The following is a 19,226-nucleotide window of genomic DNA, read 5'->3' as shown; positions in this document are numbered from 1 at the left end:
AAAATTAAAAAAACTTCTTGTCTGAAGGTAAAAGGCTTAGAGCTTTGATATTTGGTACATAATATCATCTATGGGTCCTCTACTAAAGTTGTTTTAATTATGCCCCTAGTGTTAAAATTGCCCAGCCCCAGAGGCGATAGTTATCCTTATATGTATAAAGTAAAAAACTTGAAAAAACTTCTTTTCTGAATTGACAAGGCTAGAGTAAAATATATGGCATGAGACTTTGCCAAGTGAACCTCTTCCAAGATTTTTCAAATTATAGCCCTGGGGTCAAAATTGGTTCTGCCCCTAGATTTTGATGATGTGACCTACTTTCTTGTCCTTTGATGTACAGCTATGAAATTTGAACCATGTGCACAGATTAAGATGTAAAGTGAACTTTGATATCAGTTGACCTAGATTTTGAGTGTCTTACTGTGTTGTCCTTTGATGTAGTCATGAAATTTAGGCTGTGGGAAAATTAATATGACCTTCACCACCAAATTCACTAGACTCAAGTGCATTGATATATTCCTACTCTGATCTTTTATTGGATTAACAATAGATTTAACCACTAATCTGATAATAAGAATTAGATAGGTCAGGATCTATGCATTATGACAATCTTCAATTGTATAGAAACAAAAAGAAATCTGTTCCTACACTACTATTTAGTGTTGTATTAATGCGGTGGCATAGCATTTTTAACCAGGTTTTCAACGAAAAACCGGGTTATTGTAATGCCGAAGTCGGCGGGCGGGCGGTCGTCAACTTTTGGTTTCCGCTCAATAACTTTAGTTTGCTTTGGCCTATTGACACCAAACTTGGTGTGTAGGTAGCTTATATCAAGAGGCAGCTTGGGATTGCTACCCAGGTGTCTGTGATCAAGGTCAAGGTCACTGTTACTAAAAATAGAAATTCAGTTTTCGCTCAAAAACTTGAGTTTGCTTTGGCCTATTGACACCAAACTTGGTGTATGGATAGGTTATATCAAGAGGCAGCTTGGGATTGCTACCCAGGTGTCTGTGATCTAGGTCAAGGTCACTGTTACTAAAAATAGAAATTCAGTTTTTGCTCAATAACTTGAGTTTGCTTTGGCCTATTCACACCAAACTTTGTGTATGGATAGCTTATATCAAGAGGCAGCTTGGGATTGCTACCCAGGTGTCTGTGATCTAGGTCAAGGTCACTGTTACTGAAAATAGAAATTCAGTTTCTGCTCAATAACTTGAGTTTGCTTTGGCCTATTCACACCAAACTTGGTGTATGGATAGCTTATATCAAGAGGCAGCTTGGGATTGCTACCCAGGTGTCTGTGATCTAGGTCAAGGTCACTGTTACTAAAAATAGAAATTCAGTTTCCGCTCAATAACTTGAGTTTGCTTTGGCGTATTGACTCCAAACTTGGTGTATGGATAGCTTATATCAAGAGGCAGCTTGGGATTGCTACCCAGGTGTCTGTGATCAAGGTCAAGGTCACTGTTACTAAAAATAGAAATTCAGTTTCCGCTCAATAACTTGAGATTGCTTTGGCCTTTTGACACCAAACTTGGTGTATGGATAGGTTATATCAAGAGGCAGCTTGGGATTGCTACCCAGGTGTCTTTGATCAAGGTCAAGGTCACTGTGACTAAAAATAGAAATTCAGTTTCTGTTCAATAACTTGAGTTTGCTTTGGCCTATTGACACCAAACTTGATGAATGGGTAGTTTATATCAAGAGGCAGCTTGGGATTGCTACCCAAGTGTCTGTGATCAAGGTTAATGCATTTAGTTTTCATGTTATAACTTGAGTTTGCTTTGACCTTTTGACACCGAACTTGCTGAGTGGCAGCTTTGGATTGCCACTCAGATATCTGGGAGCAAGGTCAAGGTAATTTGCTTACAATAGAATTTTCAGTATCTACTCAATAACTTCAGTGCATTTTGACCTATTGATTGCTGTCACATCAAAACTAGGTCGTTGAAAACCTGGTTTTCGTCGCATTGCGGCGCTTCTTGTTCTCAAATGCAATCTTGTTTTTTTTAATATATCAAGTAAAAGTCCACCTTAAATGAGTAAATTCATAGATATAAAAGTAAGCAGTACATTATTATGCCCCTCTTTAGAGAAGTAAGGATATATTGCTATGCATTTGTCAGAATGTCAGTATGTTGGTTGGTCTGTAGACAAAATGGTTTCGGATCAATAACTAAAGAATGCTTATGCCAAGGAATTTGGCATGGGGATTGTTCATGACCAGAGATGCCCCTTATTATACCCTCGAAACGAAGTTTGGGGGGTATATAGGAGTCACTCGGTGGTTGGTCGGTCGGACAGTCCAGCGGTCCGTTGCATTTTCCTTGTCTGGAGTATAACTTGAAGGCTAATGATTGGAATTCAATACAACTTCATACAATGATCAAGCACATTGAGAGGAAGTGCAGTGCACAGAAACCATAACTATATCTTGACTAATTACAGAGTTATTGCCCTTTGTTACTTTTCCTTGTCTGGAGCATAACTTGAAAACTACTGGTTGGAATTCAATATAACTTTCATACAATGTACAATGGTCAAGCACAATAAGAGGAAGTGCAATGCACAAGAACCATAACTCTATCTAAGGTAATTACAGAGTTATTGCCCTTTGTTACTTTTCCATTGCTTTTTTTGTCCAGAGTATAACTTGAAGACTAATGGTTGGAATTCAATACAACTTCATACAATGATCAAGCACATTTAGAGGAAGTGCAGTGCACAGAAACCATAACTCTTTCTTGACTCATTTAAGAGTTTTTGCCCTTTGTTAGCTTGACTATACGAAGTATATGGAGAGCTGTCCTACTCGCCCCGGCGTCGGCGTCCACGTCCGCGTCCAGATTTCAGATTAAAGTTTTGGTGCAGTAAAATATTTTTCACTATAACTTTGTCATTTCTTAAAGTATCAACTTCAAACTTCAAATATATGTTCCTTATCATCAACCACATCTTATGTGACAAGGTTCATAACTCTAGCACCAATAATTTTATATTTATCTCCCCTTGAACTTAGAATTTTCCTTAAAAAATACTATTTTTTACTGTTACTTCTTTATTTCTTAAGGGATCAACCTCATACTTCAAATATATGTACCTTATCATCATCCCCATCTTATGTGATAAGGTTCATAACTCTAGCACAAATATTTTCAGATTTATCACCCCTTGAACTTAGAATTTTCCTTAAAAAATACTATTTTTTACTGTTACTTATTATACCCCCAAAAACAAAGTTTGGGGGGGTATATAGGAGTCACCCGGTGGTCGGTTGGTAGGTCGGTCCAGATGTCCGTTGCATTTTCCTTGTCCGGACCATAACTTTAAGACTAATAGTTGGAATTCAATATAACTACATACAATGGTCAAGCACATTGAGAGGAAGTGCAGTGCACAAGAACCATAACTCTATCTTGACTAATTACAGAGTTATTGCCCTTTGTTACTTTTCCTTGTCCGGGGCATAACTTGAAAACTACTGGTTGGAATTCAAAACAACTTCATTCAATTGTCAAACACAATAAGGGGAAGTGCAGTGCACAAGAACCATAACTATATCTAAAGTAATTACAGAGTTACTGCCCTTTGTTACTTTTCCATTGCTTTCTTTTGTCCGGACCATAACTTGAAGACTAATGGTTGGAATTCAATATAACTACATACAATGGTCAAGCACATTGAGAGGAAGTGCAGTGCACAAGAACCATAACTCTATCTTGACTAATTACAGAGTAACTGCCCTTTGTTACTTTTCCTTGTCCGGGGCATAACTTGAAAACTACTGGTTGGAATTCAAAACAACTTCATACAATTGTCAAACACAATAAGGGGAAGTGCAGTGCACAAGAACCATAACTCTATCTAAAGTAATTACAGAGTTATTGCCCTTCGTTACTTTTCCATTGCTTTCTTTTGTCCGGACCATAACTTGAAGACTAATAGTTGGAATTCAATATAACTACATACAATGGTCAAGCACATTGAGAGGAAGTGCAGTGCACAAGAACCATAACTCTGTCTTGACTAATTACAGAGTAACTGCCCTTTGTTACTTTCCTTGTCCGGGGCATAACTTGAACACTACTGGTTTGAATTCAAAACAACTTCATACAATTGTCAAACACAATAAGGGGAAGTGCAGTGCACAAGAACCATAACTCTATCTAAAGTAATTACAGAGTTATTGCCCTTTGTTACTTTTCCATTGCTTTCTTTTGTCCGGACCATAACTTGAAGACTAATAGTTGGAATTCAATATAACTACATACAATGGTCAAGCACATTGAGAGGAAGTGCAGTGCACAAGAACCATAACTCTATCTTGACTTATTACAGAGTTATTGCCCTTTGTTACTTTTCCTTGTCCGGGGCATAACTTGAAAACTACTGGTTGGAATTCAAAACAACTTCGTACAATTGTCAAACACAGTAAGGGGAAGTGCAGTGCATAAGAACCATAACTCTATCTAAAGTAATTACAGAGTTATTGCCCTTTGTTACTTTTCCATTGCTTTCTTTTGTCCGGACCATAACTTGAAGACTAATTGTTGGAATTCATTATAACTTCATACAATGGTCAAGCACATTGACAGGAAGTGCAGTGCACAAGAACCATAACTCCATCTTGACTAATTACAGAGTTACTGCCCTTTGTTACTTTTCCATTGCTTTTTTTTGTCAGGAGCATAACTTGAAGACTAATGGTTGGAATTCAATATAACTTCATACAATGGTCAAGCACATTGAGAGAAAGTGCAGTGCACAAGAACCATAACTCCATCTTGACAAATAACAGAGTTATTGCCCTTTGTTACTTTTCCTTGTCCAGAGCATAACTTGAAAACTACTGTTTGGAATTCAGTACAACTTCATACAGTTGTCAAGGACATTAAAAGGAAGTGCAGTGCATAAGAGCCATAACTCCATTTTGACAAAATACAGAGTTACTGCCCTTTGATACTTTTCCTTGTCTGGAGCATAACTTTAAACTTACTGGGTGAAATTCAAAACAACTTCATACAATGGTCAAGCACAAAAAGAGGAAGTGCAGTGCACAAGAACTATAACTCCATATTCAGTATTTATAGAGTTATTGCCCTTTGTTCCTTTTCTTTGTCTTTATGGACTTATTACAGAGTAATTCAATAAAACTTCATCAATGGCCAACCACATTGAAAGGAAATGCAATATACAAGAACCACAACTATCTTTAATTGCCCACAACCATAACTCTATATTTCAATTCTTTTACAAGATATTCTGTTACTAGTAACATCCTCATTTCCGAAGCAGTCTTGTGGGGGTATTAATCACATTTAGTGATAGTTCTAGTTTATTTCTAAAGGGATCAACTTCATACTTCAAATATATGTAACTTATCATCATCCACATCTTATGTGGCAAGGTTCATAACTCTAGCACTAATATTGCAAGAATTATCTCCCCATAAACTTAGATTTTTTTACTAGAAAAATGTTATTTTTTACTATAACTTTTTTAGTTTTAAAGGTATCTACCTCAAACTTCAAATACTTATTCCTTATCATCAATTACATTTCATGTGACAATGTTCGTAACTCTTGAAGCAATATTTACAGATTTATCTTTCTTTGAACTTAGGATTTTCTTTAAGAAATATTATAACTTCTTTACTTTTTAAGGTATCTACTTCAAACTTCAAATATATATTTCTTATCATTACACACATGTTGTGTGAAAGGTTCATAACTCTAGCATGACTTTTTCTAGAATTATTCCCCTTGATCTTGGAATTTATGTTAACAAATGATATTTTTTTACTATAACTTAATACATAATTATACATAATTGGTTTTTCTTTCATAGTTTTGTCCTCCTTACTGCGTCCAGTATTTTATTAGTCGAGCTTGGCTGTCTCCTGTGACAGGTCTTGTTACTTTTTATTGTCAAGTGCATAACTTGAAAATTAATGGTTGGAATTCAATTAAACTTCATACAATGGTCAAGGGCAGTGAGATGAAGTGCAGTGCACAAGAACCATAACTCTATTTGGACAAATTACAGTTATTGCCCTTTGTTACTTTTTTTGTCCAGTGCATAACTTGAAAACTAGTAGTTGGAATTCAATACAACTTCATACAATGGTAAAGGGCAATGAGAGGAAGTGCAGTGTACAATAACCATAACTCCATCTTCAGTTTTTGTGGAGTTATTGCCCTTTGTTCTTTTTCCTTGTCCGGTGCATAACTTAAAAACTAATGTTTAATGCAACCTCATACAATGGTCAAGTGCAATGAGGGGAAGTGCAGTGTTCAAGAAGCGTAACTCTTTCTGGACTTATTACAGAGTAATTCAATAAAACTTCATCAATAGTCAACCACATTAAAAGGAAATGCAACATACAAGAACCACAACTATCTTTAATTGCCCACAACCATAACTCTTTTTTTTCAATTCTTTTGCAAGGTATTCTGTTACTAGTAACTAGTGACTAGTAACTTCCTCATTTCCAAAGCAGTCTTGCGGGGGTATTAATCACATTTAGTGATAGTTCTAGTTGTTTTTGAGGTCTTTAGGTCAAAGGTCAAAGTGACCTTGAATGTCAAAATGGTTTCCAATTAATTACTCAACAACTCATGGGACTTTGACCTTCAAACTTCACAGGTGCATTGGTCTTGGCCTGTAGATGACCTTATTGATTTTGAGGTCAGGGGTCAAAGGTCAAGGTTAAGGTAAATACCAAATGTTTTATCAAGTAAGAATACTTTTATTTTGAACTAATGATTATACTATTGGCTTTGTATCTTAACATTAGACACATCTGCACATTGTCTTATTTGAAATGCCGAAATATGACCTGTAGCCTCAAATTCACTACACACAACTGCATTATGGCAAAGTTCAATTGTATAGAAACAAAACTTTATTCCTAATATTTAGAGTTGTATTTATACAGTGGTATAGCATTTTTTCACAAATGTAGTCTTGTTTTTCTTCAGGTTTTCAGATGCTGTATCACAAGATCCAATCTCAGAGGGTCCACTGGCAAAGAAACATGCTGGAGACAAAAAATTAATAAATAAAAAGAAAATTGATAAAAAGAAAGTATTGAAGAGATTATGATTATGATCTGATATCATCCATTTCTCATTTTACCATCCAGATAGAATGTGTGCTTTATATAAAAAAAATTATGTAAATATGAGACATTTTGAGAAAGATCAGTACTTTTGTTCAGGCTCTAGATTTATGTTAATTGTATTTGCAAAATATTTAATATATATATTTAAGAAAAACAATGTATCTAAAAGGGCTTTGACAAAACAATATTGTATTTTATGATAAATTATAAACAATTTCTTGTAAATGTATTTTACTTCTGTGATTTCAATTCAGGGATGTTCCCATAAATTTCCTAAAAGTAATAAGTTGTTTTTCTAAATTGCCACAGAATATATATAGTTTTATAGGTTGTAGAAGACCTGTTTAATTGTGCCAGTGTTCTTGAAAATATATGAATGTACATTATTTCACTGACAGGAGTGACTGATCCAGGCATCATACACTCAGGATTTCATTTCAACCATTTTATCATTTTATGTCATAATATTCCTGGTTTTTAACATTTTTAACTGTTTTAGCTCACCTGTGACAAGGTGAGCTTCTGTGATTGTAATCCGTCTGGCGTCCGTCTATAAACTTTTACTTTAAACAATATCTCCTAATAAACTACTAAGCCAATTTCATCCAAACTTCATAGGAATGTTCCTTGGGTGGTCACCTTTGAAAATTGTTCAAAGAATTACATTCTATGCAGAACTCTGGTAAAAATAAAATATTAAAAAAATTCTTCTTTTGAAAAACCCAAAAAGCTAGAGCTTAGATATTTAGCATGATACATCTTCTAGTTGGTGTCTACCAAGATTGTTCTTGGCCCTGGGGTTAAAATTGGCCCCACCACAGGGGGTCATTTATTTTCCTGACATGTATATAGTTAAAACAACAACAAAATCTTTTATTATACTATATAGGGTTTAGCTTAGATATTTGGTATGAAACATTGTCTGATGGACCTCTACAAAAATTGCAAGCAACCAGTGATTTCATAGCAGCCATTGACTTTTCATAGCAAACTGTTAATTTTCATAGCAGCCAGCAACTTCCATAGCAAACATTAACTTTCCATAGCAACAAGTGAATATACCATTGAATTTGAAGGCAGGCAACTGACTTCCAAGGAAACCAGTTATTGTGTATGGCAACCAGTGACATCTTATGGAACTGTTGTTTTCCATTAGCAAAAGCAACCAGTAATGTTTTTTTACACAAGATGATACACTATTTCAGATACAAATATAAACTTTTGTGATATCAGTTTAAAATTAAGGTTTTATGTCTGTTTTTGTTTACAATATTACTTGTTCATTGACATGGAGAGTTTTTATATTCAGGTGAGCATTATTAGGGTCATCATGGCCCTCTTGTCTCTATTTTCACTCACCAGAGCTCTTGAGATCACTCACAATCTGTCCGTTCCTGATCTTTTCCTAAACCACCAGAACCCCATAGGAATGTTTTTTGGTTGACCATTTTACAAATTTTTGTAAAGCAGAACACAAAGTGACCGTTTAACAATTATGTTGATTTGATGAAAAAAGAAAAACTGCAGTTAGAAGGGAGTAGGAAAAAAACTTTTATAATTAGTTTTAATTTGAAATAATTTAACAAGAATGATCTTTTGGTGACCATCTGCAGTTAATATAATTTTTCAAAAACCTAATTGTGTTTCCTTATACATGTATCTATAAATAGCAAACTTCTGATAAACACTGGTGAGTGATACAGGGCCTTTATAATGTGTCATGATGTTTACAGAATTCATGATTTAAGCAATCAGAATCATGTGATGGTTTGACATTATTTGAAAAACTTCTATTTTATTATTTTATGCAGCTATGAGAAAAAGATAAATATGTATGTAAATTTCTTTTAAACAAAACTGAAGCATCTAATGTATTAAGAATTATTTGTCTCTTGTCAAGTTATGGCTTGCACGTTTTGAATTATGTAAATATTGGACATAAACTTTCCCTTTCAGGTAAATTTGAATAATAGATTGTGTGCTATATAGTAATAGGTCAAGAAAATGAATTATAATTATGTCTGTTTATAGATCAGAGATGAAGAAACAATTGTTATTGCAAGTATTGCAAAATTCTTTTGTAGTTTTAACATGCTCAATATGTATAGAAGCTGTGCATGTAATTTATATATGTATATTATTTATTATTGTTTTGTTTTTCTCAATACTGGTCCAGAAAAAAAAGATAGATAAAAATGGGATTAGTTTTTTGTCTCCTCTACATAGTAGTGGCGATATAAAGGGATAACTTCTCGTCGTCTGCCTGTCCGTCACAATTACTCCTAAAAAACTGCTGGAGCAATTTCATCCAAACTTTACAGGAATGATCAGTACCAAGTCTAGTTGTTCATATCATCGGCATTTTCCGGTTCAATGATTTCTGTCGGAGTTATTTGATGTATAATGTGCGTTTGTCCGGTCTCATTCTTTGAAGGATTACATAGAGGATATTTGTTTAGTTCAGTGTAAGATCGGAATATATTTCACTGAGTGAGCACCAAAAGGTATATTTCACGAGTGGCGCAGCCACGGGTGAAATATGAACTTTTGGTGTTCACGAGGTGAAATATATTTCGATCTTACATTAAACTAAACAAATTTTCTTTCTATTATATGCAAAGAAACGTTTAAAAAGACATTTTAACCTAGTACTAAATGAAAAGGCGCCAAATAATAATACAACGTGACGTCATTTACGACGTCACATCTTTAAGTTGGTTTCCAGTACTGTGAACGCTTGTATTTTACTGAAACAACGTAACGGGCTCAAATATTTAAAACAGTGACATTATCAGTTTTTATTTCACTGATATATTTCTATAAACCACTGGAATGCATGTAATAAAAAATAATTTGTACACCATGATGGGGTGGTGTGTGACTCACAAAACCCATGTCCGCCGCCTAAAGGTCAAGTCCCCTAAGGGTGAGCATATAGTCGCCGATTTGTCCATCTGTCTTTCCGTACAAACGTAAAGATACTTAGCTAAGTTAGGTGGCTATGGGAACAATAGGGAACAATATATTTCCTTTGATGCTATTCATTCAGTAAGCTCTTATGTGGCTTCTTTTTCTCTTACATTGCTAAAAGGACAAAAGAGAGAACAAAAGAGTAGCCACTTAAATACCAAACTTTGAGTACGTCCATCCGTCTGTCCGTCCGCTATTCTTGTCCGGGACATAGCTTTGAAACAAGAGGTATCAACATTAAACTTTGTAGGTAGATAGATCTCATTGAGTAAAATTGCAGTGGAAAAGAACCATAACTCTGCCTTGCTTAATTTTGGAGTTATTGCCCTTTGTTCATTTTTACACTGAACTTTGTCTGTGACATAACTCTTGACACTACAAGAGGTATACTTTCCTGTGTCCAAAACCTATTTGGGGAGCATCGCCCGGTCCAACCAGTTCTTGTTAAAATTTGTCTGGACTACTCCTTTTATACCACTTATACATTTCAATGAAACTTTGATTGATCGGTAGCTCAAGTACAGTCGAGACTGCCTTAACGACCCCCTGATTTCATCGACTCCCTGTCTTATCCGACCTTGTTTCAGTACTCCCAACATATTTTCCTATATAAATGGTCTGAATTAAACGACTCCCTGTCATATGTGACAAGCGACCCTAATTGTCTGGTCCAAATGTATTGTTTTGTCTGATTTAAACGACTTTCACACCTTTTAATTGTCTGTTAATCAGATAAATAAACCTGTTTTAACACCCAGACAACCAAAATAATTACATCCAATTATAATCCAGTTGTCAGTACACTTCAAACAAATTATACACAGCTCTGCCTCAATTACACAGTTAACATGTATACAGGTATCAAGTGACGTAGCGTCTGTTCCCTACTGCCAAATGTGGTAAGCATGATGCAATCGATGTGTGTGTAATGTACATAATGACCTGAGTAAACTGGATTAAGACTTGTGTCAGATTATTTTTTATTTTAAATTATGGAGTGCCAACGGAAGATTTTTTTAGGCATCATTTTTTTTTTATTTACCTTTCTATGACTGCATGAATACTATGGAAAAATATTGATACCAAACCAGAAAAAGCTTTGGATATGGATATGTTTTAACTTTTTAAAGTATGATATTTATTTTAATGATTTGAATGCATCAAATTTAAGTTTATTTTATACCATAATGATTCAATTTAAATCTTAATACAAAAAATTAAAATTAAATTTTATATGATATACATGCAGAATATATTTGTTTTACAGGGATTCTTATTTTATTTACATCAAAACTTTTAAGAACACCTATGTTTATTTGCAATTGGTTAAATTTTATTCCTTCGCACAGTTATGTATGTTAAGTCAAAATGGTATATAGACAGGTAGATGGTATTTAAATTTTAATTTTCTTTGAGACTGTATTAAGAGACTCCCTGTCATATGTGACCTTTTTCTGAAGATCCCTTTGAAAGTCACATATGACAGTCTCGACTGTACTTGTGCATATTTTTGGCCAAGTTATGGCCCTTGCATAAAAGGTGGGTTTTGCCTTGTTGATGATTTTTGTTGCATGCTGCTGCACAGTAGCAGCAACATGCAATTGACTATCATGAGGCGACACATGTGATCACTGATCCCTCTTGTATTTATTATATAATATTATGTACATTTTTAGAAAATATTATTTATGTATGTTGGTGTTGTTTAAAACTGGGTTTTATGAGATGTATAAGTAACCTTTGATCTCCTATTGTATTTACGACCATCTGGTAATAAATTGATAAACCATTTTATAAAGTGTCTTTGACGTTTGGTTAACAACTTTTTGTATACAATGTTATAATGTTTAAAAAGGAAACCTTTTTTACTATTGCTTTTAACATTTTATATCATGACATTAATTTATCTATGACTTTATTAAAGGTACATGTCCATTTTTGGCTCATCTGTCACATAGTGACATGGTGAGATTTTGTGATAACAATTTGTTCGGTGTCCGACTATCTGGTATGCGTTTGTAAACTTTTACTTTAAACAACATCTCCTCATAAACCGCCAAGCCATTTCATCCAAACTTTACAGGAATGTTCCTTGGGTGGTCACCTTTAAAATTTGTTCTAAGAATTGAATTCCATGCAGAACTCTGGTTGCAATGGCAAGAAAAAAACTTTAAAAATCTTCTTTTAAAAAAGCCATACAGTTAGACCTTAGATATTTAGCATTAAACTTCTTCTAGTGGGTGTCTACCAAATGTAATCCCTGGGGTCAAAATTGGCCCCACCTAAGGAGGTAATTGATTTTCTTTATAAATATGTATATATAGTAAGAACAAAAACAAAATCGTCATCTAAAAACCCAAATAGCTGGAGCTTAGATATTTAGCATGATACAACTTCTAGTTGATGTCTACCAAGTTAATTCAAATAAAAGGCCTGGGGTCAAAATTGACAGATCCCTACTCTGACCCTTTATTTGAATAACAATAGATTTAACCACAAACATAGTAATACGTTGTGAAATTCTTAGTGTATCCACTAATCTGATAATTAGAAGGTCATGGATCTAAGCATTGACCCCGCCCCAGGGAGTCATTAATTTTCCTTATATGTATATAGTAAAACAAAAAGAAATCTTCTTCTATTATAGTATTGAGGCTTAAGCTTAGATATTTAGTGTGAAACATTGGCTGGTGGACCTGTACAGAAATTTTTCAAATTATAGCCCTCTGGTCAAATTCACCCACCCTCGGGGGTGGGGGGACATAGATTTTCCTTATACCTACATAGCAATAGCAACTAGTAAAGTTTTTACATGTGCACTATTTCAGATACAAATATGAATATCAGTTTAAGATGTAGATTTTATACCTGCTTTCGCTTATAGTTTACATTATAATACTGCACGTTTGTAATGTCACTTTTCATTGGATAATAGTGATGTTTATATAGTTAAATATACACACCTGCTGTCAATTTTCTAAGAAATCTCATTTTTTTCTCAAAAAAAGGAAGTTTGCTGTATTATATATTTGTTATAAATATTCCTGACAGGTTATATGACCATATATAAATGGTTGTTTGCAATATAACCCTCATCTAGCAGCTAGGGTTATATTTCTGAACAGCCATTTATATAGGGCTATATAACCTGTCAAAAAATCTTTAAAAACTATGATATACATATTCCTTGTCATGGAGAATATTTATATTTGGGTGAGCGATATTAGAGCCATCATGGCTCTTCTTGTTTTGATTTATTGAGTAGAACTAATTTCTTTTTAATTGACTGAAAGCACATGGCATAATGAAATTATAGAACAGCATTAATTACAGTCAATACAATGTATATGAAATTCAGGCATCACGTTTCTGTTATATAGCAATTTACTCCAGCTCTTTATATTGATTTGCACTTGGTAAACTAGTATTTTTCCTTCCCTTTTGAAAAAACAACACCTCATTTACCTTACAACTATTTCTCTATGTTTTCATTGTATATGTTATTCTGACATATGATGGTATATATGTGTAATCATAAACATTCTCATCCTAGCCATTTTATCATGTCGGTCAACTTATCATGAATAATTAATAAAAGGTAATATAATATTACATTGTCTTGTTTTTGCATCATTTTTGCCTGTCTTAGTAGAGATCATTTAACAGTCATGTTGGTGTTGCCGTCCGCAAACTTTAACCTTGATCATAACTTTTTAAGTTCTTGATGTATTGTCTTCATACTTGGCCACAACAACCCTTGGGAGCTTTTCGAAAACCTAGCTAAACACCGTTTTCCGGTACGTTACGGATTTTGCTCTAGGGAATTACACCAAATGAAGTACATAACACAGTTACATGATATTTCTATTTTTATGCCCCCGCCATATAATGGCAGGGGCATATAGTGTTACCCTGTTCCGTCATTCCGTCATCATCAGTTTCCGTTCATTATCTTAATAACCCTTGCACATATTGAACTCAAATTTGACATATGGATATGTCATGAGAAAATACAGGTCAAGTTCGAAATTGGTCATGGTTCGATGATTTTTGGCAGAGTTATGCCCCTTTTATATTGAAAATGATATGAAATTTTCAGTTTCCGTTCATTATCTCCCAAACGGTTCAAAACATTCAATTCAAAATTGACATATGGATATGTCATGAGAAAATACAGGTCAAGTTCAAATTTGGTCATGGTTCAATGATTTTTGGCAGAGTTATGCCCCTTTTACTTTGAAAATAATATGAAATTTTCAGTTTCCATTCATTAACTCCCCAATGGTACAACACATTCAACTCAAACTTGACATATGGATACGTCAAAGGAATGCGCAGGTCAAGTTCAAAATTGGTCATGGTTCAATGATTTTTTGCAGAGTTATGCCCCTTTTACTTTGAAAATAATATGAAATTTTCAGTTTCTGTTTATTATCTCCCCAACAGTATTAAACATTCAACTCAAATTTGACATATTGATACGCCAAAGGAATGCGCGTGTCAATTTCAAATTTGGTCATGGTTCGATGATTTTTGGCAGAGTAATGCCCCTTTCACTTTGAAAATGATATGAAATTTTCAGTTTCCGTTCATTATCTCCCCAATCGTACAACACATTTAGCTCAAACTTGACATATCGATACGTCAAAGGAATGCGCAGGTCAAGTTCAAATTTGGTCATGGTTCAATGATTTTTAGCAGAGTTATGCCCCTTTTACTTTGAAAATAATATGAAATTTTCAGTTTCTGTTTATTATCTCCCCAACAGTATTAAACATTCAACTCAAAATTGACATATGGATATGTCAAAGGAATGCGCAGGTCAAGTTGGAATTTGGTCATGGTTCGATGATTTTTTGGCAGAGTTATGTCCCTTTCACTTTGAAAATAATATAGATACATCTTAGGAATGAGCAGTTTAAGTTTGAATTTGGTCGTGGTTCAATGATTTTAGACAAACTTATCTTTCCTGAATGTTGGAAAAATTTTGAACTTTCAGTTTCAGCACTCATACTTTTGTGGAAATGTATATAGCCATTATGTTGGCTACAAATATGCAATATGCTATTTTTAAAAGGTTAAGACTGAATAATTTCAGTGCCTTGAACATTGTATAAAAATGGTTAAGACTGAATAATTTCAGTGCCTTGAACATTGTATAAAAATGGTTTGTGTTAACATTGAAAAGTTTAAAGGGCTTTGAACTTAGAATGAAAAAAATAATTTGTGCAAACAAATTTGGAACTAAATATTATAACATTTGAAATTTTGGCTGCATGCGGGGGCATCCGTGGCATGATGACACATTTCTAGTTCTATCATTATTTTACCGTTTAAGGTGACAAAAATTGATGTATTTGAAAATTATCAATATTCCTTTAATATCTTTTGCAAATTTTTCAAAAAAATTCTTTACAATGAAAATCAATAAAATTAAAACAGACGTAGTTGAATCTTCCATAATAAGGTTTTTTATTCTGTGTAAACTTGTGTATTTACTTTATTTTTTGTATGGAATTATTCATACAATGATATTTAATTTTTTTCTTATAAAGAAATAACTTTTTTTTTCCAATTTAATTTTAAAAAAGGCCGAAAACATCGAGTTCGCTATCACACTCCAGGGAAGGGCCCACGATAATGTTGTTAGAACTTTTGGCCCAACCCTTTTGTATGTACACTTGATTATGTCTGTAAAATTATGAAATTGTATATTGTGTGTATATTTATACAATAAAATATTATTAAACTAAACACTCCATTAGGTGAATTCCCCAGCGCTATGTACAGAAAGTACCGGAAAACGGCGTTTAGCTAGGTTTTCGAATTCGTGAAGTCTTTCATAACTGACATTCTGTCATAGATGTCCTTGACCTTCAATGTAAAATGTCGTTTTTGCTGATTTTTGCTATATATGGCTTTATCATATAAACCACGGCACAGGAATGTAATAAAGCCATTTAATAAAACGATATTACACTATAGTCTGTCCCATTAAAAATGGAAATGAACTTTTGCCTCGTGTGAATTAACAAAACGAGGTTGAATAAAAATTAAAATATTTTTGTAAACTAAAAAAAAGTCACCCTCGAGATTTTTCAGGATTTTTCTCTAAAGTGTCTAATTTTCTTGTGAAAGCAAATTTTGATTTCTCTATGGTAAATCTCTGTTGTTTATTTTCCGTAGCCATTGCCGAAGTACTCTTCATTTGAAGATAAACGGGAGAAAGCACGTGTTATGTTTCTAAAATATACATGAGGTTCTCGGGGTCGTTTCATGATTATTTTACAAAGCTGGATCTACAAGATTAACAGTTTAGTTGCAATGCATGATGGAAAACTTTAAAAAATGAAAAATAAGCAACAAGAACACCGAGTCACACGGAGTAGGAAAAGAAATTGCACTTACTTTTAAGCTGAATAGAATCCCTATGAATTTCGAAATAGATCTTTATATGCACGTCACCACAAATTCGCATTCTGAAGATTCCTTCATTGCAAGTTTCTATCCAGTTCCGTAGCTTCAAAACTCCTGCATGACATGACTCCTACACTTATGATGATCCAGATTTTTTTAACTGTTAATCCGTCTCTTTATCAAAACATTGTTAATTTTGTGGAGTTATCTGGGTTAGCAAATGAAATATGTAAATGAAACATATCATAATTCAGCATGTTCCAAATCCATAATTCAAGAACGGCCCATCAATTTTAGTTGTTAACATCACAATGTTTATAACTCTTGAAAATGGATTCCTGACGAAAAACATTATTACGTCAACAACAATTTACGAAATATATGACGTAACAAAAATGCCTCGCGCTTCCAGTTGCGGCATTGACAGAGGGCGGTTAGGCCAATGTAACCTCAAACAAATAATTTCAAGCGTTGAGATAAATATGCCTTGATTGCATTTCAAATAATTTTTGTAGACCCAAATGTTGCAACTTAACTATAAAAATGACACCTTCAATTCATATATTAATAATAAAATTTCGATAACATTTAAATACTTTAAACTCACTTAATGACATGAATCTTTAATTACATATAACATTCGTTTTCATTTTATGTTTTTAAACTATTTTATATATTTCTCAGAAATGATTTTCCTTATTATTAAAGACTTCTGTAAATCCTACTCTTTAATTTACAAAATATACAATACGCGTTTTTTTTTTCTGCCGCGAAAAATATGCTAGATCTATTGTTTTTCACTGAATCTTTTCAAAATTTAGGAAGGCTAAAATTATTGAGGTTCTCTTTGACTCGACCTTCCCTTCATATTAACATAATAATTATATGTAACACTTTGAGTCTGCAATAAAAACCGCACTTATTGTCGCTTATTGAACGCTCCAATTCAAACTTATTCTTAATAATGTCAAATCACTGCCGGTATTTCTGGACATTTTGTTGAATTGTGAGACGGCAAGTTAAATCTGAATTTACGAGCTTAAAGTGTATAGGCCCACGTTTGATTGCTCAAACTAGAAAGCATGATATCATATTCTTATAATTTACATTTTCCTCGGACGCGAATCTGTGTTCTCTCGTTAGCGAGGGGGTATGTTAAAGTAGACACTGTGGTAACAAGCAAACCAATGCTGAACGTAAAGTGAATCAGTTCTCTTTTCTATATATTTCTTGTCAGATTTGCATGATAATGCAGTATTTGTTGGCGATTTCTTGTGAAGGAAAGGTTTAGCACACGAACATCGCACCCGAAATAAGAAGGGTAACATATTTTTGTATCTCATCGAACCTGGTCAATTTTAATTATTTTTGAATAGACGTGACTCATACTAATGGACAGAATTCAGACAACTACAGAATTATGTAAATTAAACATTACTTAGCGAATAACCATTTTATAGTCTTCTTGCTAGTGTTCCCGCTCCCATTCGACGCGTCGCGGTATTCAAGATACGCGCTTGATTGAAAAGCTATCTAATCAAATCACTTCATTGTTCTTTTTCTCTTAAAAATAATATAAAAATACGACAGTATAAAATACGACAGTATATCATGGTAATTATAGAAATATTTGTGTGTTAGAATTAATAAAGCGGTAACTGATATTTTCACTTCAAATGATTTTGATTATTTTAAATAATGGTTTGCTAGTAAAATTGTCTATTTGACACCAACTTTGTTTTCATTTTAATGAGAACATTTAGCTATTGATCAGTAAGTAAATAAGAATAATCATTTTTTTATAATTACCGAGTACATTTCACGCTAATTGTGAGACGAACCCTAAATGACGTCTATATGGGCGCCGCCATTTTGAAATGGACGTCACGTCAGATTACAACGTAAGTCAACGGGGAAAAATATAATTTTAACATTTCGACCATAATAATAACTTTATGAAAAAAATGAAAAACATGCCTAGAGATATTGACATCAGGGTTAACATGACATTAATTTAAATGATTTTACTATTATATTAAACAAAAAATGGAGTATTCAAATTTGATGGGACAGACTATAGTGTAATAACAGTTTGACGTGACGTCATTTGCTTATATATAAACAGCGTTAAAACGTGCTAATGTTTGCGTTACACTATAGGCGCATCAACGAAAGATGAATCTTTTTAATTGTTGTAAGCTATTCTTATTTTGAATATGTGATAGATAGAATATTATATTTGTGTAGATTCAATACTTAATTTATTGAACTCGTTGAATTAAACAATTAACAAGAGGCTTGCACAATATAATTTTATTCAGCTCGTTAAATAGATTCAATATTAAGCCTACACTCCTTCAGTATCCTCTATTCTAACACGACCCGCATTTTTGTATTGAACATAGATACTCGGCCGAAGTAAAACTGGTTAACTTGCATATGTTAGTTTTTAGTTTTCCATGTAAAGAAATGTTAGCATAGCTTGCATAAGAAAGACATAATAATTTCTTGTCGGGTTCTTGAAAAATTGAAAAATGGAACACTTTAAGATGTGTGTCTAAATGAAACTGTTGTGGTTCGGTAAGTGAACTCAGTTTCTTACACCAACATCTAAGCAGTCGAGGTAGGCAATTATTTTTATTTATAATACTTGATTAATATGCAAAAATATATGAACATTATAAACATTATATCAGTTGACATATATAATATACTAGAC

At 33.5% G+C, this 19,226-nt stretch overlaps 1 protein-coding gene across 1 annotated transcript in view; it reads left to right on the top strand.

Annotated features, from left to right (window-relative positions):
• The window catches only part of LOC132759263 (ubiquitin-conjugating enzyme E2 S-like), a 50,349-nt gene extending 36,647 nt beyond the window's left edge, over nucleotides 1–13,702 (top strand). The window contains exon 5 of the mRNA XM_060751005.1: nucleotides 6,978–13,702. Coding sequence (XP_060606988.1) covers nucleotides 6,978–7,101 — 124 coding nt within the window. The 3' untranslated portion in view covers nucleotides 7,102–13,702. The remainder of the gene's footprint in view (nucleotides 1–6,977) is intronic.
• The last annotated feature ends 5,524 nt before the right edge of the window (nucleotides 13,703–19,226 follow it).

The sequence above is a fragment of the Ruditapes philippinarum genome, unplaced genomic scaffold (assembly GCF_026571515.1).
Source record: "Ruditapes philippinarum isolate M1 unplaced genomic scaffold, ASM2657151v2 ctg477_1_1_1_1, whole genome shotgun sequence".
NCBI classification, from domain to species: domain Eukaryota; kingdom Metazoa; phylum Mollusca; class Bivalvia; order Venerida; family Veneridae; genus Ruditapes; species Ruditapes philippinarum.
This window is presented reverse-complemented; position numbering and strand designations above follow the sequence as displayed.